This window comes from Clinocottus analis, unplaced genomic scaffold, assembly GCF_023055335.1.
Source record: "Clinocottus analis isolate CAN_PGR_092001 unplaced genomic scaffold, fCliAna1.0.p SCAF_17, whole genome shotgun sequence".
In the NCBI taxonomy this organism is placed as follows: Eukaryota; Metazoa; Chordata; class Actinopteri; order Perciformes; family Cottidae; genus Clinocottus; species Clinocottus analis.
Window position 1 is genome coordinate 6,460,976 of NW_027175898.1, and position 25,049 is coordinate 6,486,024.

General features: G+C 43.4%; 1 protein-coding gene across 1 annotated transcript in view; it reads right to left on the reverse strand.

Annotated features, from left to right (window-relative positions):
* Nucleotides 1-1,141: 1,141 nt before the first annotated feature.
* Nucleotides 1,142-25,049, reverse strand: part of LOC137787476 (latent-transforming growth factor beta-binding protein 2-like) — a 76,544-nt gene continuing 52,636 nt past the window's right edge. The window contains exons 17-42 of the mRNA XM_068579956.1: nt 24,771-24,896; nt 24,114-24,242; nt 23,788-23,907; nt 23,416-23,535; nt 21,001-21,120; nt 20,703-20,825; nt 20,462-20,587; nt 20,242-20,367; nt 19,929-20,054; nt 19,622-19,747; nt 18,987-19,112; nt 17,918-18,043; nt 17,528-17,647; nt 17,231-17,356; nt 15,388-15,510; nt 14,597-14,725; nt 9,206-9,334; nt 8,818-8,952; nt 7,591-7,797; nt 7,390-7,482; nt 6,956-7,084; nt 6,667-6,807; nt 6,166-6,339; nt 5,806-6,075; nt 4,989-5,138; nt 1,142-3,295 (exon numbers count right to left, since the gene is read on the reverse strand). Coding sequence (XP_068436057.1) covers nt 3,120-3,295; nt 4,989-5,138; nt 5,806-6,075; nt 6,166-6,339; nt 6,667-6,807; nt 6,956-7,084; nt 7,390-7,482; nt 7,591-7,797; nt 8,818-8,952; nt 9,206-9,334; nt 14,597-14,725; nt 15,388-15,510; nt 17,231-17,356; nt 17,528-17,647; nt 17,918-18,043; nt 18,987-19,112; nt 19,622-19,747; nt 19,929-20,054; nt 20,242-20,367; nt 20,462-20,587; nt 20,703-20,825; nt 21,001-21,120; nt 23,416-23,535; nt 23,788-23,907; nt 24,114-24,242; nt 24,771-24,896 — 3,596 coding nt within the window. The 3' untranslated portion in view covers nt 1,142-3,119. The remainder of the gene's footprint in view (nt 3,296-4,988; nt 5,139-5,805; nt 6,076-6,165; nt 6,340-6,666; nt 6,808-6,955; nt 7,085-7,389; nt 7,483-7,590; nt 7,798-8,817; nt 8,953-9,205; nt 9,335-14,596; nt 14,726-15,387; nt 15,511-17,230; nt 17,357-17,527; nt 17,648-17,917; nt 18,044-18,986; nt 19,113-19,621; nt 19,748-19,928; nt 20,055-20,241; nt 20,368-20,461; nt 20,588-20,702; nt 20,826-21,000; nt 21,121-23,415; nt 23,536-23,787; nt 23,908-24,113; nt 24,243-24,770; nt 24,897-25,049) is intronic.

Consider the following 25,049-nt stretch of genomic DNA (forward strand, 5'->3'; position numbering starts at 1 on the left):
TGTAGCTTAATACATCATTTGGAGATGGAAATAAACAGCTCAAGCCATTTAGACTTATGGAAGCGCATTGCATTCACTGGATAAAAAATAAATAATGCGCTTCCGTATAGACTAAACACATTTAGTTGCGTGCAAAAATGAAAATGCAGCCAGAATTTCCGGTCCCCAGAAATATTGAGTACAATTTGAGGTGCCCTGATGTCTTTCCATTTTGTGTTAAGCACTTCACAGTCAATTTGTCAAAGTAATTTAAAAAAAGAAAAACCTACTCTTGAGTTGATGTTAATGATTCGGAGTCTTTTTTAGTGTTTAACTAGTTTAGTTATTTAACTCAACACGATGATATAATTACTAGAATTGGATGCAATTCTATACATCATTTTATATAGACCTACATTCAACTCTACATATATTTGTATTTGATTCTACATGTATTCATATATAGAATTTTAATCAATTCTATATATAATTTTAATTAACTCTCTACATACTTGGTTCCAACTCCCTCCAACTCCCGTCAGCTCATCGTCCCATAAACAGTCAGGTCACTACAAAATGATGAACAGTAACTCCGGAAATAAAATATTGTACTCTTAACCGCATTACACTCTAGTTAATGCTGTAGTTACTTTTCGGATTAAGATTTAAAAAAAAAAAAGTTATACAACAGTAAAATAAATATCTTTGAATGATAGTTTAAATATTCAACAACAATACGTGTTTACTAAAGCGACACTCTGAAAGTGGGCTCTCTGTATCAGAAATACATTTGATAGCTGAAAGTACATTTGGTGGTATCACACTAATGTGCCCGCTGGGCTATGCATGTGCATAAACAAAACTATTCAAGAGCTAAACTGCTTGAACTTATTAGTAGTCACAGTACACCACAAACTACAAATAACATACTTACTGTTGTTTTAAAACAAATAAACTTTTCAAGCAGTGATTATGCACACACACACACACACACACACACACACACACACACACACACACACACACACACACACACACACACACACGGTAAACGCAAGTCTGTTCGGTGCCATTTTCTTCCAAGTGAATTCTCAAAGAGATTGATATATTTTATGTTTTTATTTTGATGACTGATAGCGATTACAGTCAAGAGGTAAACAAAATGAATGAACATGATATTTCCAATGACCACAGCTTTACAACCAGACATTCATCTCAAGTTATTTTCGGTTTTGAAAGACTTTAAATATTCCAACTTGCTGATAATTTGAACAGCACGGTAAAGTACAGTGGACATCAAGTGGAAACATTTGTAAAACTGTAGGTTAATAGGTTATGAATGAATGTTAAGGGTATCAGTCATGAACTTATAGTCGTCATCCAAAGTTGGAATTAGACTTCTATGTTTCTGCGTTGCTGAGAAGTTCAGTCCATGAGACAGATAATGCCGTTAAACCTGAATATAAAAGACAAAAAAGCTATAAGTGAGAGTTCAGAAACCAAATGAGTCGGCCAATACTGTCTATGATACATTCATGACATTAGGATCCAACAAAGACTAAAACAAATTATGTTCACAATTACTAATATTTAGCCTTAAAGTTGTGACACACGTACGTTGGTGCTTGCATTTCAAAAGCATTGTCTTTGTAATGAACTTGAAGAGACAAACTGTAATTAGAACAGTGCTGCCACTTCCAAAATATATATTTCATTGTCTGCTCCACAGGGCAGGGTATACACACAGTTCCTCTGGTACAGTGTCAGCCACTCTCCTCATACATAAAAAGATATGCTTAAAAAACAAACATTTTTACAGACATGTATAAATCTACAAAGCTATAATGCCAGATATTTCTTACATTTTATGTTTTATGTCAAACAAAATATTGGTTGTGCTATAATGCATTAAGAGAATATGTAACAAAAATAATACATAGTACTAGATCTGTACAAAATATACCAAACCTCTCCAACGAAGCCTGTGTCTTTACATGCATTCAGAGATGCAAACATGGGAATGGTCTGATGTGAGATCTGGGATCATTTTGCCTTTGAGACACTGGTACATAAAGGCTGTGATATCTGAGGATCATTTCAACCTGTGGTTGCAGACGTTAGACCAGAATGTAGCCTGGAAACAAACTTTTATAAGTATAAGCATGTTTTTTACAGAAGTATAAAACAACTGTCGGGATCAGCAACTGAGTCTGTGTTTCTTACTTAATAGCGGGTTTTAAGATAATAAGTAAAATGATGTCAAACAGGAAGGCAGGTTGTACCTATTGCACGTTAAACCTTTTCTTAACATTACATGGATCATCATACACATCTGCAGTCTTTACAGGTCCAAGTGCAGGCTAGCGTAGTTTGGCTGTGTTGACTTCTCACTTCTTGGTCTGGAGATTCTTCATCATGTGGTTAATCTCGAAGAATAAAAAGGCGGTCGTGGGTAAAGTTCTTTAAATGATTGATGTTTATCAAGCCTGGCGTCCATTTAGTCCGAGGCCAATGCTAATAACATGACTGAGGGAGACAATTGGTGAGAGGTTTGACAGTGAGGCATAAACTGATTCATGAGTGTCTAATTTCTTATGACATTGCTTTCTTCTACAAAAGACATTTGTTATCCTCCCCACGCTGTCTCTGAGGTCAATTATTGAGACAAATAAAACAAGAGAAATCAAGTATGTCCTCTGAAATCGCTTTCTATGTTTGCAGAGGCCCGTCAAATGCAAATGAAATAAATAACACAACAAAAAAAAGTGACAGAGAAAATAATGTGGAAAATATATCTGCATATCAAATTGCCCGGGGTTACTGAGTAAAAAAGTCCACAAAATCCCTTTAAGGCAAATGGATATCTGGTGAATACTAAATCCCATGTAATACATTCACTGCACAATTCCTGGTCCTCTTGAACATGTATGAGGGAGTTTGAATGTGATGTGTGCTGAATGTGAGTGTGTGTGTGTGTGTGTGTGTGTGTGTGTGTGTGTGTGTGTGTGTGTGTGTGTGTGTAGGGAAACAAGTTTGGACGTCTAAGCGTTGCTGTTAGATGTTTAGTGCCAGGCCCCTGGGGAAAAGGGCAGAGAGTGTAAGGTGATCTTTGAGGGAGCAGGAACAGCCAGCAGTCGGTCTCAGTTTCCTGTCTCCACAAGCCCAGACGCTGGGATCTCTGGGATGCATTTGTGTGGCTCTGCGGAGGCCAGGAAGCCCGGCAAACAGGTGCACTTATACGACCCCTCTGTGTTGGAGCACTGGCCGTTCTGACACAAGGGCACCTTGTCGCTGATGTCCTCACACTCGTTTATGTCTGCGAGAAAAGGAGACATGGCGAGGTCATCAGCAAGGAGGTTTCACAGCCTAAACATCTGCCTGCGCCACATCTGCTGCTGAGTGGCCTTATGGGTATATGAGGAGTGGGACGCTGGAATGCTACAACCATTAATAATTTTGATCTCATTTTAACTTCCCTTCTTTCTCTTTCCCCTTCTCCCTTTTTTTTTGCTTTTGCTTTTTAGATCTTCATATCGTTCTGTAAAAGATCTGGTGAAAGTATGTATGTGTTTGTCTCAAAATGATGTTGCTGTCTGTATATATTTTTTGACATTTGAATATCAATAATCCTAAAGCTGCAATGATTGGTTGATTAATGGAAAGAGAATGTTTCTGCTACTATTTTGATAATCCATCAGTTGCCAAACCTTTTTTGGTTTCGGCTTCTTATATATGAGGATTTGCTGCTTGTCTGCTTCTCACATTTAGTAAATTGGATGTTTTGGACTGTCGGTCGGACAGAAGAAGACGGTGATTTGCAGAAACAATTAATCGAGAATTCATCAGAATCATCCATGAATCAGCAGATTTGTGGATTATGAAATAAATCGCTAGTTGCATTCTTGTACACTTGCATCAAAACTGGGCAAACTCCACGTCCTGATAAAGATCATGTGATACGATCAATAGCTCCACAACAGCCAAAAAATGAGCTGGGATTGTTGAAATCGTTACGCAATCGTGTGCGCAATAAACCAGAGTGTTTTAATTAATTCCACAAAAGTTCACATTTGGAGGTACTGAGTTTTCACTCAACGGAAACAATATGTTGCAAAAATATTTCCTCTTGTATATCTTTAATCAAACAGGACGTCATGTTGCGTGTCGGCTCGATGGGTCTGAACTTGAATTGCCAGCCATCTCGAGCGCTGAACTGTTGAGAATTATAATGATTAACAACGCATTGTATTTGGTTTCCTCTTGGCCTTCAAGTGATTTTTCTTTCCCTTTATCAGCACGGGAGGTCTGATTGTCATTTCATCGCAGTCCATCTCAAATGACCCTCCTTCTGTTTATGTCATGTTCTGCTGGCGAAATGCTGGTGGTGATATGTATAGAAGGAGGCATGGCACGAGTTGAGTAGCTCCCACATGTTTCCACTGGGCTGGAATTCAATCACTTTCCTTGGAAAAACGTCTGGCCTTGGAGCTGATAAGCTTGTACACAGACAGAATATTGTAACCATAGCATCTCACGACAAGACAGTCTACACTTTCTTACAAAACAAACAAAGTACACTTAAAAGATATAGTATCTCATGTAATACACTGAGTGGCAGAGGTTCAAGGTCTCCTTGCTTTTGGCAGAGTGTGACGAGGGACTTTCAGACCAAAGGGTAACATGATGGTTTTGAGAAGTACACTGCTTTCATTAGTTTCCCATAAAACATAACTTAATGCAAGGTTGTTAAAGTCAAAGCTTCTCCTTGAGCTTGATGATATACTGCATGAGAAGTTACCTCACTGAAATTAATCCAATTCCTGGCTCCAACGGACTTAAACCAGAAGTTCACTGTGGTTGGATTTTGAGACTCAACACCACATTTTAAAACAAGATTAAATGACGTGGTTGATTCCTCATTGAAAGTCCCTGAACATTTTACCTTGGAGCACAGAGCCTACGTGTGGGTGGTCGAGGATGATATCAAAGATGCCAGGGAAGGAACTCACCCAAACAGGCCATCTTGTTCAGGTCAAGTTCGTAGCCGTCGAAGCAGTCACAAGTGTAGCCTTCTCGCACACGAACGCAGCGACCGTTTTCACACCCGTTCAGGATTCCACATTCCTCCGCTCGGAGACCCTCAAAGCCATCATAGCGATCTGATTGGACATAGAAATATGGAAGAAAGCACATGTGAAAAAAAATCTTGTGATATTGTTATTATTGAAAAATGTATTTACCAAACCAACAATTACAAAGCAACATTATCATTCATTTGGAGTTGTCTTCCTGGAAAGTCCAATATTCACTCTCTTTTACTTCTATCTCCTTGTGTTTGTTCTCTACCAAGTACTGAAAGAAATATCAGGCTCTTTAGCTGCTAAATCCTTCCTTTGTCTGTCTGCTGTTTGCTGCTGGTAGTAATGAACAGTGGGAGTTCACTGAAAACAGCTGCCTGCTATGAGAGCTGTGAGAGTTGATACCAGACAAACATTGAGCTGAAAATCCCAAAGAAGCTCCGTGAACAGAAAGATAGGGTCATCTTTTCAAATGTCCCGTTTTACATTGTTTTTCCTTGGTCATTTTAATTAAAACATATAAATAATAGAAACTCTAAGGTTGAGTTAATACTCATATTGTATTGCTTGAATAAACATTTGAATGCAAGATTGTGCTTTCAATGTTGTAATCTTTCATTATGCTATTGCTAATGATGAGTCCGATGACTTTTGCCAATCACTAGTCAGCTACGGCTAATTGATTTGTATTGACCAATGCAATACAACATATATAATGCTGTATATCATACAGAATGCATTTACCCACCAGCATAGGAATCCACTGGCCGTGGCTGCTGCTCTCGTGGTCGTGAGATGGGAACACGGGAAGGTGGCTGTTGAACGCCGTAGTCATTGTCATTAAAGAGAGGAATGCCCTCAGGAATGTCATAGGGTCCTGCAGGGCCGCCATAACTGTCCCAGTATGGAGGAACAAATGGCTCCTCTGGGCCCTCAAGACCGTACTCATATCCCGGCCTCTCTCGCAGACTGTCTGATTCCCCTCTCCGAGGAAGGTTGCACATCACTGCGTAGTCGTCTGAATACAGCAGCACACAGTGGAGTTATGTTTTGGATGTTAATAACAGTCATGTGTCAATATGTTGCCTTATGCGATCCAGCTTCTCACCAGAGTCTTTCCTGGGACAGAAGGCACACTGTCCGCTCCAGGCGATGCCCCACAGGCAGCAGCATTCGGTGTATGTACTTCTGCGTCCCTCCAGGGGTTCTGAGCAGATGTTGTCCCCCTCAAGACGCTGCCAGCAAATATCCATGTGCACATCGTGATCCGGCTCCAGAGTTTCTGGGAGACAGAATGAGGAAGGAGAAGAAGCGTAAACTAAAGAACCAGCTGTTTGTATCCTCTAAATATCGTTCTGCGAAAAGAAAAGTGAACTTCTAAACTGTCCATGACGATCGTTCAACTGTAAGGACCGGACAGAACCCAAACCCCGACCACGACAAAACACTCATTTTAGCTTTGTGTTGATCAGTTAATTCATTATTCGGTTATTGATTGTTTTAACAGGTTTGCTCTCTGTTGGTCACTACCTGATTAATACCAGAAAAATGACATAAACAAATTCTACCACTGTGAAACTTAACATTTCAATTCATTATGTTGTAACACCTTCTGTGGCGTTGTGGCCGATGCAGCGCCGGCGTGTGCTGTCCAGGACTAATGGAGGACTGCAGAAACAGTTGAAAGACCCGGCCGTGTTGACACACTCTCCATCTTCACAGGCGCTTCCAAACCCACACTCATCGTAATCTAGAGACACAAGTAGTTAAAGTTATAAAGGTACAAGATTCAGCATGTTAATCAAAAGAGTAGCCAATTATCTTGAATATAGTTGAAATAAAATTCAAAACTTATAAAGTCACATCCGTTTCAAATAAAAATTTAAATAATTTCTTACCCACACACTCAAGCCGGATGTTGTCATAGTAGAAGCCAGAGCGACAGTAGCAGGTATAAGTAGAAAAGAGATTTGAACATTGCCCATTCTTACAGATGTCTGGTCCAAACATCTCACACTCGTTCGCATCTGAGGGGAGACAGATTCACTCCGTGGCGTTACATAAGTGAGATGGAAAGTAACAGCAGTCAAAACATTGGCATTGAAGCTGTGAAGGCCCTCTATGGTCAAAGTAATTAGTCAGTATGAAGGCAGGTATACCATTAAGCCGTGGCGAGCTATAGTGTGTCTCGTAAATGTCTTGAAAAATGTATGCAGGTGGAAGTAAAGTGGACTGCTGACACCTGCACCTGTCTGTGTAAATTTGGGTGTGAAGTAAAGCTATAAAAGCTCATGGATGTCAATAAAATATAAGTATTTCTGCAAGAAAGTACCTATGTATGGGTGCTGTTCTCCCAGATTCTGTGTCGAGGGAACAGGCAGCGGTAACAATCCACTGCCATGCGGGCACAGCTGGTTATAATCATCTGAAAAAAAGAAATTGGATTCATTAGTGAAAGACAAGATGAAACAATTATAACATGCACTTATCTTCAACCTACTTCATTCTACAGCGTCAATACAGATTATCTCACCTCTTCCTTGGAGAGGACAGGCGTGGATCTCGCAGTCGTCCCCCCAGCCGGCCCCCACCGTGCAGCAGCACTCCTGCTTGGTGGTGTTGCGAGACAAGACGTTGTCGCAGAAGTTTGCGTCATTCAAATTATAGTAGCACTCTTTCCTCTCCTCGGTGGAGGGAGCGGAAGGAGGGACTCGAGCAGCGGGTGTTGGATCCATATTAGCTGTAGATGAACAAAGGAATAATCTATTTTGGACAGTGAGGTCAGAGGTCACAGCTAACTACAAAAACACACTTGTGGAGGTGGCTGGGGTTCGATAAGTCAGGAAGGCAAACAGCTGGAACACAAATCTCCTTATTGATGTGGGATCTCAATGTGTTTAAAGTTACAGTCGCTGCGTCACGTCGGTGGTCCATCATCACAAAGCAACAGCATCTAGTGTCCACGAGCCTCCAGCAGCTAGTGCATTACCCTCGCCCGCCACTGCTGAGCGTGCTCATTTGTCCAAAGGCATGGGCTCAGGCATTTCACCCTTAAGCTGCCGGCTTAGCCAAATGGAAACACTGGCATGTGAGTCAACACACCATTCACTCTCACATGATTGATTAACACACGTCAAAAGCAAACAGCGGAATGTGGCAAAAAGGTACACAGAGGCATAGCTGGGGTTTAGTGCCCAGGCAGAAGAAAAAACATCCCCGCTGAGGGCGCGCCGCCTAATAATGTAAATACACCCCAATTCATGTACACATACGCCTATCAAGATGGAGACGTGATGGTGTTTCCATGACTCAAAAGCCCTTTTCTGTCCTTCTGAAATCGCAATACGTTGCATATCTGTAACCTCGGCACTTAAGATCATTTTAGCGTGGAAGAGAGCGCTTTTAGCGCTAATTGCCAATGGCTACACCTTATTCCTGTTTGCCTTGGTGAGGAAATAGGTTGACACTAGGCACTTAGGTTATTTACTTGTCTCTACTGGAGGAGTTACTTCATCATGTGTTGGAGGGATTAGACTAATAGATTTTTTTTTTCTCTGCAACCCATCCAACCATAACTCGAGCATATAAAACAAATGGAAACAGCCAGGTCAAGAGACGTGGAGTAAGTCATGTCCGCCTCGTCACCCTTGTTTGGATAATGAGAGACGGCTCATTAAATCAGGGAAAACTTCGTCTCCCAATGATGGGATGGAGAATTAAGTCCCGTGGGTCACAGTGAGTGCTAGTCCTGCTCCATTACCCAGGGAGCGGCACTGGCTGGTGATGGGATCAAATTCCTCATTGTCGTTGGGGCAGATGCACAGGAAGCTGCCATCGAAGTTCTCACACAGGGCCTCCCCGCACAGCGCCAGGCTCATCTCGCACTCGTTCACGTCTGAGAGAGACAGGAGAGGAGGGCGCGAGGTCAATAAGATCAGGCACGTACTCCGCACAGGCATGCGCCCAACAAGGTCGTAGCGGGATGAGTTTCATCAGGCTTCGGCTACACAGACGGTACTTATTAGTATGATTAATTCATTGTTAGTTTTGGTGATTTCATAGGAGTTTTAGAAAAACATATAGTATTACGACACTTATTTTTTAAGAAGTAATGCATAATAATTATCTACTGGAGAGCAGTTACAGACCGACACATTTGCTCATGTCTCCTGGCGGGTTGGCGTAGCCTTGGTCACACTGGCAGCGGAAGGCGCCGTCTGTGTTCTCGCAGAACCCGTAGTTCCCACAGATGGTTTCGTTAACACACTCGTCAATATCTGCAGGGTAAAGAGCGCACAGAGAGGTGAGCACAACATTAATATTTACATGTCACTCTCTGCGCAACAGACTTTCAAACCGACTCTGTAAACACGGCGCTACTTTTCCAAAATAAACCTCACTACCATTGTGACCTTACGGTAACAACATAAATCACCGCCATCATAACATGCCAGCAACGCTGTACAGATTAGACAATCATTAAAAGGGTTTTCAAACTTGAATATTTGTCAATCACTTCAGAGAGACTCTCTCTCCACATCTAATCAGTGATCTGGAAAACTGAATAAAATGAATGATCTTGTGTCAATGGATTAAGAAGTGACACTGAGGTCACTGGGATGTTAGCGAAGTGTAAGAGTCGGAGGATTTCACAGCATACAGTCAACATTCAGTATTCACCCAGATGGTTTAGTTGAGCAAAGATGTCTGACATTGCAGGTTTGGCAGAAGGAAATGTTTTGACAGTTGCTTCCCATCCTGATCAATGAACATGCTTAAGCCTTTTTTAATGTGTTTGACGCTGTTGATCTCAAATGGTATTATGAAATGATTCTGAGCGTTGGACCCAAATGAATGTTGGGGATCAAATCTGGTTGACGGCATCCTACGGTAGTTTCTTGTTTGCATGGCAATAAATCATAAAACACTTTTAATAAAACCAGTGAAGAGACCACATGCTGTATGTCAGTGTGAAGGAGAGAGCACTGCTGATCCCCTGCCACTCGCTGTTTAAAAGAAACATTTGTTCACCAAATTTTTATTTCTTGGCGTCTTGAGGAAGCAGAGAGGCCAAAGACTGCTGGAGGGCGAGTCTGATTGTAATAGTTTAAAAAACAATCACAGAGTTTAATGATCACATTTTCGTTACACGCATTTGTTCTCTGGTCAGTTTGGTTTGCCATCTGTCAATGCTAACCTTTTAAATCGGTTTCAGGGTCACGTTTGTTTTTCAGTTGTGCTGAACTGTTCATTGTGTTTACTTGTTCAGTGCATAAGTGTTGAATTTAAATGTCCTATTTATCTGTGTCAATCTTTGGTCTACAACAGCAGCTTTTGACCAATATTTGAACAAGTTGTTCTCTTCACTTCTTTACACAATTAAGTGCATGTATATTTTATGAAAGTCGTTAAGTTGGGAACATTATGACAGACAATTGATAAGAACGGCACTAATGAAATTAGAGGACACACAACTATGTTTGTTTTATAAAAAGCATGATTACATTTTTACTTAGTTTCATCACAGCTCTCTATGACCATTTCATTTTAAGTTTCCATGACTAAGAGACATGCAGATAATAAAATCACAACAACTTAACAGACAAGTCAAGTCCAGTGGCATCGATTACAGCGAACTGGTTTATGGAGTGCAAAGCACAGTTATTCACATATTGTCTAAACGAGTTTTATTTAGCCTCTAAGCCCTCATAAAGGATGTATCAACTGAAGAAAGTGGGCCAGAAAAACCACAAGTTATTTGATTTGAACAGTGTGCTTGGCCGGGGTCCGGTCTCCCCCTCCAACACAGGCAACTACTTTGTCAGGCTTGCTGGGGGACAAGTTCTCTGTCAGTCTTCCTGTCCTGGCTTGGCCACTTCTCTAACATGCCTCCAGGGTCACAGACAGGGACTCCCACAAGCTCATAAAACTGCAGAGACAAAATTCCCTTTGTCATTTGTAAAACCTTTCACGGGAAAGGCTGAAAAGGATTTCTAGAATAGACTTGTGGGCTCAAATGACTGCAAGATGATCGAGGGAGAATGGATGGACACATACTGAAAGCCGCCAACCCATTGGATTTGCATTTTGCAGCGGAGGATTTAGATGCCAGCCCGATGGAGAAGTGTTATTTGGACACTATGAGATATCAGTATCAAGTATTTAAAAAAATATGTTTTCGAGGATAATCAAGATAATTCTCAGAGTAAGGGGAAACGTATTATATATCAGAGTTTGAGCAACATTTCCTCAAGTGTGAAGAGCTTAAGTGGAGTTTGGAATGTTGGAATGACAATAGCCGAAAAGCTGGGAGGTCTAGGAGGAGGGCAATGAAAGGTCATCGCTAATATATAAAATAATCAGTGTCTGCTGGCAGATTTTCATTCATGTGTAACGTGAAACATAATCTGTTGCAAATCACATGTTGTGAAGAGGCGCAATCAAGATCATCGTCCTGGGGAGGAATGAGAGCATCGAGACCAAAACTATTTTAATGGCCTTTGTTTTTCTGTTTAACTGGTTGAGTTTGAGGTGCAGCATTACTTGACCAGCCATCTGTCTTCCAAGGAGAAAGTCAGTTAGCTGATCCCAGCACTAATGGTTTGTGGGAGAAAAAAAATGAAGAATACAAAATGAGAGAACTCCACCAAGAGCTCGGCTCACACCAGCAGGACATGGGGTTACCTTTCTTAGTCTTTTCATGGAATAATCAGTTACGTCAGGACACACGCAGAGCTGTAAATTGCCTCGAGGGAAGAACTGATGCAGGGAAGAGGGTGAGGAGTTCACCTAAAGTGGGCGGAGCTAAGGTGTCCAATAGGCACCTATCCTAATGGTCTGACCCAGGAGGACCTGCTTCCTGGATCCGGTGACGCTGCGGTTGGGGGTGGGCAGGGAAAATGGTGTGGGTCTCTGCGCCATGTGTTAATCTGGAGCACATGGTTGCAGACAACAAGAATATAGAAATCCGTGACTGTTGGCTCACCCTGCGCAGCCCACACGCCCGTATTCTCTGGGCAACCCCTCGTCTGATTGGCCCCATATGCAGAGGTTATTTCACACGCGACTGGGCGAAGATGAGGAGAGTTATTTGTCTTCAAAGAAGCATGTTTGTGCACTTTATCGGATATTAAATGTACCATCTCTGTTGGGTTGGTACAGAGGAGGTCAAAATGTCATGTTACGCATATACTTCGAAGAAAAAACATATACATAGATCTGCACAAGCGTATGAACACACACACACACACACACACACACACACACACACACACACACACACACACACACACACACACACACACACACATGGTAAAGTCTTTACATTTCTATACGTTTAACGGGTTTGGAAGTTAGCAAGAGTGTGACCACAGACAATTTCCGCCTTCGGGCAAGCCTTATTAAAGACGAGGCCTAGCTTGAGGGAGTTTATGAGCATGATGGCGAATTAAAGCTAAAAAACAATGACCTGCAACTACACACATGCTGCCTTTTTCACATGCCAAAGAGAGCTCTATATAAAGCATCAAAGTAGATCTACAGCCCTCACAGCACAGTTGCAGCTGACGAGCTGCTGTAGAAAAAAACCTGTTTTCCCCTTTTGTATTATGGTCTCTAAATATAAACGAGTGCTGCGAGCTGAGCCAAAGACATCCGCTGCCCCTTTGAAGGCCGGTGAGTAAAAATACAAATAAAATGCCCCTCACAGAAACTTCAAATTACAGTGTCTAGCCTCATCTTAAATATTTGATTATTTTTACAAGCAGATAAAATTGCCCCGGGTTAATTGAGCTCCCAGCCTGGGCTTTCATTGGGGTGACGGCACCATCTTTGCAATCATGATATGAAACAAGCAAGTGTTGTGTGCAGTGCCGGTGTTCTGAGGGGGAGAGGGCTTGGTTCTCAATCTACAGGGAATGCTGAGCTGTATAAGTGTTTGTTACAGTTTGTGTCACAACATCGCAGCAGGAGAAAGCTGGTCAGAGTCGGTCATAACTGACCACCCATACACAATAGTTCAACTGGGAGTTTTGTGACACCTTAAGGGACAATGCGAAGCTTTGTCAATCAGGTCCCAAGAGAAAATGTGTAACTCAAAACACAGAACACGGCCCTGATTTTAACTGATAAGAGCTGCTTAGTAGTGTTTTGACTCTGACAGTAAAGGAGCGGAGGTCAGCAGCTGCTTTCAATCTGCTCTTATCACACTACAAGCCTCGGCACTCTTCAGCTGGTGCCAGACAGGCAACACCATGAAGTGCAGTGAGGAGGCAACCACACGTAGCCGTGATCAGAGTGATGGAGGGGGCGGAGGTTTAATCTGTCACCAATCAGATAATTCGCCCCTGAACTCCATCTGTTGATGGTCCAATAAAAACTCAGGGTCATGAGTTTATGTGAAGTCCACCGCACTCCGAGCGCATCTCTACAATGGTTACATTGTAGAGATGCTTGTGTTCCTTCTCTCATACAAACACACAAGGGGGGGTGCAAAACCCACAATCAACCACACGCACACACACTCACACTCACATACGCACACAATCACCCGCAAACACCCACAGCCATCATCTGCAGGCCAGCACTTCATTGCATTCGGATGCTCTCAGACCGCTTTCCTGTCTGAGGCTGTCACTCTCCAGTGACTGTTTGGATTCTGTCTTATTATGCGGAAAATATTTGGCAAAATATTGAAAATATTTATTTTATCTTGCATATTCCTCATAAAGCAGACTTCTTGTTTTATGGTGCAATGAGAGCAACAAAGACGCGAAGTGCGCTAAAAAATGAAAAAGTGATAAACTTAAGACGTTGTGCAACAAACCACATTAATATCTCAAACCCAAGGTGTCTAATCTTGCCAGTAGTTCAGAAATCTTCATGTATTCTGGTGGTTAAGGAGACATTTTATTTGATGTTGGCCAACAGTGGGCACAGATGTAAATACACCTAGCCAATCAATCCAGGTGACTGGCTAGGTTGGTACTAGAGGAGGAGGTAAGGCTCAGACAATCTTATTCTCTCTCAAAAGGAGAACAGTGGGGATAAGGTTTCACTGAGTGTCTCTGCCAGAGACACTCCATTAGCCCCGTTGTCCGGAGGATGAAACCATTATCAGCTGCTGGCCTCACACTGCCTCCAATGACAGTGCACTCCTCTTTCTAAAGTGCCCCAATCTTACAGGCCACTTTTCCTCTTCTTCCCCATGGCCTCTTGTGCAGGACCTCGAGTACCTGATATCTTTTTGATTCACATCAGCCTCTTTGTGTCTGCATACCAAGCAGATATCATTATCTATGCACAGAGGGAGAGCTCTGTAGAGTATGTGAAGTGCTAAGTTGAATTGAGGCTACGTTTTCCTATCTATCTTTAACACAGTCAAAACAGTGAATGGAAGAAAAAAAATACGTAGGTCCATACAATGCATTCAACTTTTCTTGCTCCAGTCTAAAGAAGACAGTTGACCTCTAATCTGCCTGTTTTTTCTTAACATAATTGGGTGTGCTAGTCCTTTAACTGTACGCGGTCTGAGCACTCACCACAGTCTGTGGCGTCTACTCCCTCGATGCCAGGTTGGCAGCCCATGAAGCACCGGTAGGAGCCGATGGTGTTTTCGCATCGCCAGGTACCACACACTGAGCTCCCAAAGTCCTTGCACTCATTCTGGTCTGTACATTGAAAGAAAGAGAGAGAGACAAATGGTTGGTTACTAACAGACAAACAGAGGCACAAACGCAACCACATGTGCAATCAGACGCTAACAAGGACGCATGCAACCCCCGCACACACGCTCATATTCCCTCCACCGCTCTTCTGCTTCAAGTGAAATGGCTGTACAGCAGGAGTCGGCCAGGAGGCCTGTGGTGTGGCTGTCCTCAGTAAACGCAGCAGGCAACAGGAATGGCCAAGAACAATATTATCACAGCAACCGAAGAACTTGTGAAGGAGCTAAAGGGAGACGTTCCAGTGGGAGAAACACCTCCTGCTCACAATGGGGTCATTCATACTTCCCTCAGGGGAGAGGGAGTTCAGGGCTCCAGCCACGTAATCCAGGCACCCCTTACTCTTGAGACCATGGAGGAAAGCCTCTAAGACAGGCTTGGACACTTTCACTGGAGGCCAGTCCCCACTGCCTATAGATAATCAATCAAAGCCAACTGTGCTTCACTGGGTACGCTTAAGCCTAAATGTAGCGTGACGATCAAACTGCTAATGCGGACATGTTGGTTTGCTCAGAGACTATGAACCTCGGAGGAGAGTTAAGGGTCAACATTCACGATGACACACACAACAGAACATCACAAAGGAGTTCTAATTTGTCTTCACAAACCTTCACAGTCCGCCGCGTCGGCGTTGAACTTGAAGCCCGCCTCACACAAGCACATGAAAGAGCCATCAGTGTTCAGACACTCGCCCTGTATGCAGACATTGTCTTTACTGCATTCATCCACATCTAAGGCAGAGAGAGGGGGAAAGAAAGGCAGATTCATTAAGTGAGATAATTGGAGAAAGGGTGGGTCTCGAGATTTGTTACATATTGATTATCACTAAATATCCCCATATATCCTCTGTCCACTGGGAACACCACTCCTTTTTTTAAGTATCACAAAAAGAATGTGTAATGTGTAATCAAGCGCTTGTCTGAGCACAAGAGGCATTGGCCATTTGGCACACTTAACAGTAAACTGGCAAACAGGAAACAAAGGAGGAAAAAAAACATCTACCTCAGCTCTCAGGCTGAGAACATTTCCCTCCGACTCATTAAAAAATAAATAATGAATGCGACATGCTTGATTCGCTGTAGATTGGTGTATAATTGCGGCATTACAACATAACTTGTAAAGTACTTGGATTTGTCGTAAAAGTTGGTGGAAAAGCTAGAAAGTGGGGAAAATTCGTCGCTGGGGAAAAGACTGTCTTCCCTTTCCAACCATTAATATTCAGATGTATCCTTCAGAGACAACAAGGGAAATACCCATTTACAGAGATAGGGAGAAAAAACAAGACAAGAATTTAACAACAATAGCCCATATTTATGCATAGTAAATATATAAACATGCTGAGACTGGATATCTTTGGAGTTAATTTAAGGACTCCTCCTGTAATGAAAGGCGCATAAAGGTCATGGCACAACCTGTTGACTTGGATTACATTTATATGTGTTTCAGTCCTTTATTGCATATATTCTGTATTTGCTGAAAGACTGGCCTGGTCAAGGCCAAACATCCTTTTGGCCCCACCTGACTAAAACCATCTTTCATTCCCATGAACTTACATATCCTCATCCTTCTCCTCCCGCAGGCTCATGTCAGAGGGGTCTGGCTTTTATTGTGTCAGCACTGTACACACAATGGAAGGCTGCAAGAAAATATACGACAACTGCTGATTTATAGGATAATTAGAGCCTAGTATTTGTTGTGGCGGGCAGCCAAAGTACCTGTGCCGGCTGGACAGTTTGCTCAGTCTGTATACGATATCTTAGGCACTCCAAGGCCAAAGCTTCAATGGAAGAATGTCCCAGCTCAAGACTGAAGCTCGTCCTCTACTATAAGTCAAACTTGCCCATTAAAGGACCATGCCAGTGTCTTGCAGGGACCTGGACCCAGAGATCCAAACCTACCGACTCCACATCACAACAGGGTATTTTATTGCCAGACATCCTGTCGTTTACTTGACTTCACCTCTTACTGTACTTGCTCGACACACCAGAAATAACACTGATCCAATTCTGACATCGTAGCCAAAGTTATTTCATGTATTTTGAAAGCAAATGTTCCAGTTTGTTGAAATTAAAATCCTTCCTTAGCTGATGATCAGGCCACATTTTTTCCCCCATCGCTGTGACCAGTGGGTCACTGGGTGCGGCTGGAATAACATCAAACTGATGTCTGAATGGAGATGGAGCCGAGACAGTGGATGAGGCCACGGCCCATTACACAGAAAGGCTGGACTGAGCACCCATGCCAAGTGTCCCAGGCCTGGCGTCAGCACCCAGGGCAGTGAGGTGAGGATACTGTCTGTTACCCTGCCTGCACTCAATATATAAACTTAACAAACAAGGTTGCCGTAAAATTACATTGACTTTGCCTCACCCAATTACACAAAGCCCAAAAAATCATCTAAAAAGTATTTCTCGTTGCTGTTACTGCACTTGCAGCAGTGTGTTACTGTACCTTGGCAGCCAGTCCTTCCATCGATGTCGGTGTATCCATTAGGACAGATGCAGATATAGGAGCCCTTAGTGTTCAGACAGTCAGCTTCTCCACAGATCCCCACGACGGTTAAACACTCATTGATATCTGTCACAAATATACAATCACATCTGCGTCAAGATGCCAGCATGAGGTAAGCCAGGAGAAGCAGTTAACCACTAGTAGTATATATTATGTGTCAGAATGTCAAATGACTCAGAGTGTATGTGTAACTGTGTGACTGTGTGTGTGTGTGTGTGTGTGTGTGTGCGCGTGTACCTCTGCAAGACATCCCATCCACCATCTCCAGACCAGCGGGGCAGTGGCAGTTAAAGGAACCAATGGTGTTGGTGCACTGGCCTCCCACACAAAGGCCGGGGTCCTCACATTCATTCACATCTGCATTGATACACATGCACACGCACGCACGCACACACGCACACACACACACACACACACACACACACACACAGATGTCATCAGTATGACACATTAACACTGGCTGTAAATCACTAGGTCTCACTTCAAATTTACCCAAGTTTCGTCATTTGGATGACGAGCTTCCAAACCAACAGCAAGTAATGACTAGAGAGGGCCATACTAGACTGGAACAGATGACTGTAAAAATCATACATTTTAGTGACCACAATGAACCCCACTGTGTCGTACCTTCACATGAGAGCCCGTTGGGAGCCACTGTGAAGCCTGGGTCACAGGCCATGCAGGCGAAGGAGCCCTCTGTGTTGGTGCAAACACCCGTCGGGCATACGCCTGGCCTCTGGCACTCATCAATGTCTAAGATGCAGAAGAAGAAGAAAAGGTTGGATATAGGTTATCATTTAAAGCAACAGAATCTCCACTTTTTGACCATTCACTGTCTTATCTGTTAAAAAATAGTTGTGTGTGTGTGTGCACGTGTGTGAATCAGCCCAACATACAGTAAGCAAAGCCCTCTTTATTAGATCGCACTGACAGTCGTTTATTAAAAAGGGTGGAAAGATAAGTATGCAGGATGGTCATCGAATACCAAACAGCAAGCTTTTACAGGTGGCGCATAAGTACTGTATCTACAAACAGTCACTAGCTCGCTGTCATGTGATCATTGGAAATTCCTTGAGCTGTTACAGATTGTATTTCTTATGGAGAAGATAGAGTGGGCCATTGTTAAGTGATTGAGACGGCTCCATTTTGCCTTTGGGTGAAAAGAGTGAGTTCAACAGGGTGAGCTCGCTGCAGTACGTGGAAGGCAGGGGAGTGGTTGACTTCATTTCAAATTAAGCCCTTAATATTTTCCATGGCATCAGAGACAGCCATTAAAATCCTATCTGAGGCCGACTTGGACTCAGGCTTGTTTTGTAAAAGGTTTTCCCAGCGCAAAGACACATATCAGTAGGGGATCTTCCTCTTGGGCTACATCCACGCTTCCATTCAAAAACACACCACAGTATATATGACTAACTGAGGCAATGTTTGAATCCATTTAAACAGTCATCCCTTTTCTGCTTCCCATGAAGTCATGACAGATAAAACCTCCCTGGATCTGTCAAAGCCGCCATTTCACCGCATTGATCTCATAAATCACGTCATGACAAATTACTGAGCACAGTAAAGATTTTCTGTAATTGTGTTCTCGGTCTAATGCAGTTATTTTTTACTCTGGTCGACTGTAAGTTTGGTACAATGTTTTCCATTGTGACAACTCAAAGTAGCAGGTAAGTAAACACAGAGGTAGTTTTACCTTCACAACTGTAACCGTCCTGAGACAGTTGCAGACCGGCTCCACAGCTCCTGCAGGTGTAGGATCCTGGGGTGTTCAAACACAGCTGGCCTGGGCACCTGTTTGCCACCAAGCACTCATCCACATCTGGACACAAAGACATGGACACATCATAGCACAGATTACCATCTCTGGCTTCAAGTAAGTAAATGCCCGCCAGTTTTAATCAGTTAGATGGATAATCACTGGAGATATGAATTACAAATGTCGACACATCGATCTTTTTAGCAGAGCAATCCGCAGAACATTTGCCTGACATCATCTTCTATTTGGGGTCTGGCATCTCATTGTGTTGAGCAAGGATCAGATTTGCGGTGCCAGAGGCAGAGGGGTCCAGGATCTAGCTATGATGTGATGTCTAGAGGAGTATTTGGGGATTTTGGAGTCAGATGATGGTTCTTCTGGGTCCAGACTGTCTTACCTGATGCTGTTTAAATACTGCCTCAACCAGCTGGGTAACATGATCAGCAGAATAGGCACATTAATTGGGTAATAAGGTAATGTCCGGCATGGTTGAATAGAAGAGGCAGCTGTGAACACCTGTGCTTAAGGATACAAACACAACATTCCTGCACAAACATAGCCAAAAGCCTCACCATCACAGTGTTGTCCATCGTCAGAGACTCTTAGACCAGGTTGACAGATGATACATGTGAAGGAGCCTTCTGTGTTTGTACATGTTCCCTTCGGGCATGTAGTGGGCAGCGCACACTCATCAATATCTGGCGTAAAAACAACACAGACTGTTAAGACACTCACTGCCGGACAGCCAAGAAAAAAAAAGACCCACATTCCTGATGAAAGGAACAACCACTAACCCACCCAGAGTTAGTTATTTCCGGCTGCATTGTATGCATATGGCGTAATGCAGGAATTCATAAAAGCGGCGTTGAATAAACTAACCTTCACAGAGCTCCCCGTCATATGAGACTCCGTACCCTGAAGGGCAGTTCTCACAGGTGTAAGAGCCTTCTGAGTTCAGACATATCCCGTTTGCACAGGTAGACAGGGACTGGCACTCGTCAACATCTGGGCAAAATACATGCACACCCGCACAGAAACGCACGGACACTGATTACTATAAAGGAATTCATTAGCACAGGGGTTTTAATGGCAACGTGACAAACTATCCAGATGTGTTGAGTAAGTCTTTAACAGTTGTAAAAGTACTAATGTTTTAACTAAATGAGGGATCACAGCTGGAGATTGAATTTACCTTCACACCTCTGCCGGTCTTGAGACACTCTGTAGCCAGCCTTACATCTGGTACAGGTGTAGGACCCCTCTGTGTTGGCACAAACTCCACCAAGACACAGATCCCCCTGGGCACACTCATTAATATCTGGAAACACAAATAACAAGTTCACCACAACTGGCCATGCCGATCATCACCATCTACCAGTTTAGGGTAAATCCTTAAACAGCAGTTTTCATACCTTCACATCTGAGTCCATCAGCTGACGGATCAAACCCAGGCCTGCAGTTCTGGCAAGTGTATGAACCTGCAGTGTTGATGCAAATTCCCGCAGGGCACACATTACCAGTTGCGCACTCGTTGACATCTAATAGAAAGAAAAAAAAATGGCAGACATTATACTGCTGTCAAGAGAGCCCCACAAGCTGAGAAGTATGCAGCGATGAGTTACGCCCAACAGCTCCAGATAATCCTTTGCAGACCTTCACAGGCTGTGCTGTCTGAGGTGACTTGGTAACCATGGTTACAGGTGCATTTGTGGGCGCCGTCCAAATTGACACAGCCGCCGTGGAGACAAACTCCAGGGAGCCCACACTCATCCACATCTGGAGGGAAGACACAGAGGGGAGGAAAGGGGGTCTCAGAGAATAAAGACAAAGATAACTCTTTGTAGCCTTTTTTTATAAACCTTCAATAGACCCGAGAGGCTTCTGTAGTAGCACTGTGCTGAAGTATTCATAGAGCTGTTATATTGGTTATGGATGTCTGACTGACAGTTACCTTGGCAAACATTGTCCTGTGAGAGTTTGTATCCTTGGAAACAGTTGCACCTATAGGAGCCCTCCGTGTTGACACACCTACCGCGACCGCAAGCCGTTTGGTTCAAGCACTCGTTTACGTCTGAGGACAGTCAGGAAAGGACACAACAGATGTATATTAGGAGGAGATTCAAGGTTTTGTTGTGCCACAATTGCAGTATGATTAAAGGGTCAGTTCACTCAAATTAAAAGTCGCACTTACTGAACCTCTAATGGTATCCGGCATCCTCCCCACACCCCAATACAGGGAAGCCAAATTGAATTTCACCTCTTGTGCTAACAGCATTAAAAAATAACATTGAAAACATTCAACAACAACCAGGTGGCAACCTCCGAGTCTGAAAAGTGAAGCTTCTGAGGAAATGTAATTGTATGGAAGTCTAGGAGAAAATGACTCTCCTAAGGGTAATTGGGTCATTGCAGCAGGAAACAGCAATAAGATACAGAACATAACAAAATAAGGGTTGCATCAGTAAAGAGAAAGCAACTACAGCATAATGTATGTGCTAAATGATTGTAAAAAAAGTATTATTAAATTACATCAGTGGCTAATTCATGAGGGCCTTTTACTATTTGCAGCAGTAGCTGTCTTTTCCACTTCGTGTGTCAGTCGACCCAGGAATTACATTTGAGGGAAAACCTTATGCAGGATTAATGTTTTATAGGGGAAGTGTTAACAGTGGCACATTTTCAGCTTCGATAAAGATGTGGGGAGAGAAAGTCTGACCAAAAGAAAAGGAAGGAAGGACATGTAGAGAAGAACGTAGATAACGTAACAGATGCTGAAACAGAGAGCCCACACAGTGAAAATACGTCTCGAGAGTCACAGACTGGGTTTTGTTTGCCGAGCAGTGGGCACTGCCAGACGTCTGTCAGTATGACCCAATGCTTTGTTTCTGCAATCATCCCACATCTCTCTGGTCTCCGCGATAAACTCTGACAGGGGAATGGAGCTATTTTCTCTATCACACCAGCAATTAGGCTTATCCACGATTCGGCCAATTGGGCCCAAACCACTTCGCTCATGTCAATTGACTAAAGCAAATACTGGAAACCCAGCGCTCATGTTTTATGTGACTCTCACAGCGCCAGACGTAAACTCTGGGCTTGTTAGTGCTGCCTTGGTGGATGTTCCAAGTAAAAATATTTACCTCCAACGTTATCCCTCATTCACAGGGTTCTTCTCAGTTGCTATTTATACACCTCATCATTAGACGACTCACAAACAGAAATAAACTGAAGTGGAATTTTCTACTTAAAATAAGCGCATCAGTTGTTAGACTTACTGAGAAATTGATTAAAAAGAAGAAATAAATGACCACTCAAGTTCATTTCCATATTTTCCATCATTTTGTCTTTCAGCTTTTTCACATTTCTGGAATACTCACACCAGAAAATCAGGTTTCCAAACAAATTAGTGGGGTGCAAGGTCATAGAAAGGCGATGGGGTAAGTAAAACCAGTCAGGCTTTTATGTAACAGGGCCACTTTCACTCCACAAATGTAGTTTGTTGGCCATTTGTGTATTCAAATCTAATAATAAAGAGTTTAACAGCGGCCCTTAGACACTATGGGTGAGTGAGAGAATTTATTTGTGTATCGGGACCTCTTCGTTGTGGGGAATTGATCCTTTGACCTTCTCATACATCTCCTTTGACTCTCACCTCGCCCAGCAGTGGTAATAAAGCCTCCGTTGGGCCCGACAGTACAGTGGCCAGAGCTCTCCAACAATAATACGCTGTTTGTTCAAGGCTGTGGCCAAGAGAAAATATTTGGACTCTCCCAAATTGAAGTATTCTAAACAATCTTTTTTCGGAGGCCAGTGATATCAAAGGATCAGCAATAACACAGTGAATGTGTTTAAACAATAGTGGGGGATATGCAGAGGCTGCGAGGTGGAGGAGTTGAACAAATCTACGTGGAAACATAGAATGGAGAGAAAGGATGGAGGGTTGTGGTATAATGCTGTCCTATGGGCCCTGTAGTGGTGCACATTTGATATTAAAAACCTAATGTAAAGTATGTAGAAGCATGAAATACAATTTCTTTTTAAAAACTGTTTGTGCACATCAACAGCCAGAGTGCCCAAAAAGCTGCAATTCAGTGAAACTAATTCAGCTTGTGCTGTTTGGCGAACTGTACCGCATCATGCGCTGTCAGCAAGTCATTAACGGCGTGGCTTGTTGCCGTGACGCTTCAGTTATTTTTGGTGATGCCAACTGGGAGCAGCCGCGTTTGTCTACGTAAATGTTCACTAATACAGGAAGCGTTTACAGTGCAAAAGGGAAACCCAGCTTCTTTCCATGCAGCGGTCGGAAAGCCCCGTAGGAGTTTGGGTCGTGGTGGTGCTGCTATGATCGGATGTAGGGTTGTCTTACCCACACATCGCTCATCGACCGGCTTGAACCCCGGGCCGCAGCCCTGGCACTGGAAGGAGCCAAGAGTGTTGACGCAGACACCATTGGGACAGGAGCTGGGATCTCTGCACTCATCTACATCTGCTCGGAGGGAGGGTGGGACATATAACAATTTGAATTAGTTGTTACAAAAACAATATGCACATGCATGGGAATAATATGTACAAACACACAATCGCTCTTCTGAGTAGAGTTTCGTTCCTGGCCTTGACTCGAGGGAAATATATGTATTTTGTTACACATTAACTCATGGCAGCAAACAAATAGGCCTGGCTAGGATTGTGCTGTTATATGAACTGAATGTGTGCGTAGGAGCTTGTGCATGCATGTCACCTTCGCATTGGCCTCTCCAAGACTTGTCGTAGCCGCTGCTGCATTCACAGGTGTAAGATCCTTCTGTGTTGACGCATTTGCCGTTCTGGCACTTGTTGGGCATGGTGCACTCATTAATGTCTGCCAGTTTGAATGAAAACCAAGGACAACGGAAAAGAAAGTCACTTTTGTGCTCCACAGCATTAATTAAGGCTGGATGCGTTTCAAATGAACAGCGCTGACAGACAAGAACCTTAGGGGCTCTAGCAGAAAGTCTAAAAAGCCTATGGTGACTTTGATCCATTGGAAACACTATGTCTCCTTCTGTCATTTGGGTTGCGTCTTACCTTGACAGAACTTCCTGTTCTGGGTGATCACCTGGCTGTAGCCACTGTGGCATTGACAGATGTAGGAGCCATAGCTGTTTATACAGCGGCCCTTCCCTTCACACGGGTCCTCGTCACATTCATTCACATCTGCAATGGGAGACAGGGAAAGAAATTAAAGGCAAAAGACATAGAAGAGGAGAACCAGAGACCGAATGGGACATCGCCTCTCAGTTCCATTTCACCAGCAGAGACTGTACACTTTCCAAACCCTGACTATGGAGCTCCTCTACTACGCAGGCATTCCTCAGTGATGGCTGGGCTTGAGCCCAGCCGAGTAGAGCAGAGGCTTCAGCCAAGGCTTTGACCGTGAGGTAGAGAATCACAGCACCGTGGCAGCTCTTTGGATGGCCTGTACGCTGTGTCAGGCATCACGGAACAGGTCAACATAACCAAACTGATCTCCTTCATTTTGGCTCGCTTTATTTCTCAAAGCTTCTGTGCCGTGTAATGTTTGGTGTTGAGAACTTGCTTGCACAGAGACGATGATGGACAGAGCCCCTGGGGCCTCTGGTGTCAGCAGCGTGTGTGTTTGTGGGCCCCTCTTTCCTTTTATGTGTCCCACCACTACCCCTGTCCAGCTCCCTCAACCTCTCCCATTCTCCCATTGTTCCTTACCGATGCAGTTGGTCTGCAGTGCACTGAGCTTGAACCCTGGCTCGCAGTGGCAGGTGTAGCCAGTCTGCACAGGAATACATTTACCATGGCCACATATGGCGGGGGCGTTGGCACACTTGTCAATACCTACAAAAAAGCCACAGAGATGTGCACGGTCATAACTCAGAAGGCAGACAAGAGTATTTTTCACCTAGGGTTATGTAACGTTACAGGCACTGTTAAAAAGAAGAAAAAAAAAGAAAACTGCATTCCACTAACACATGTTGTTTTCCATGGGAG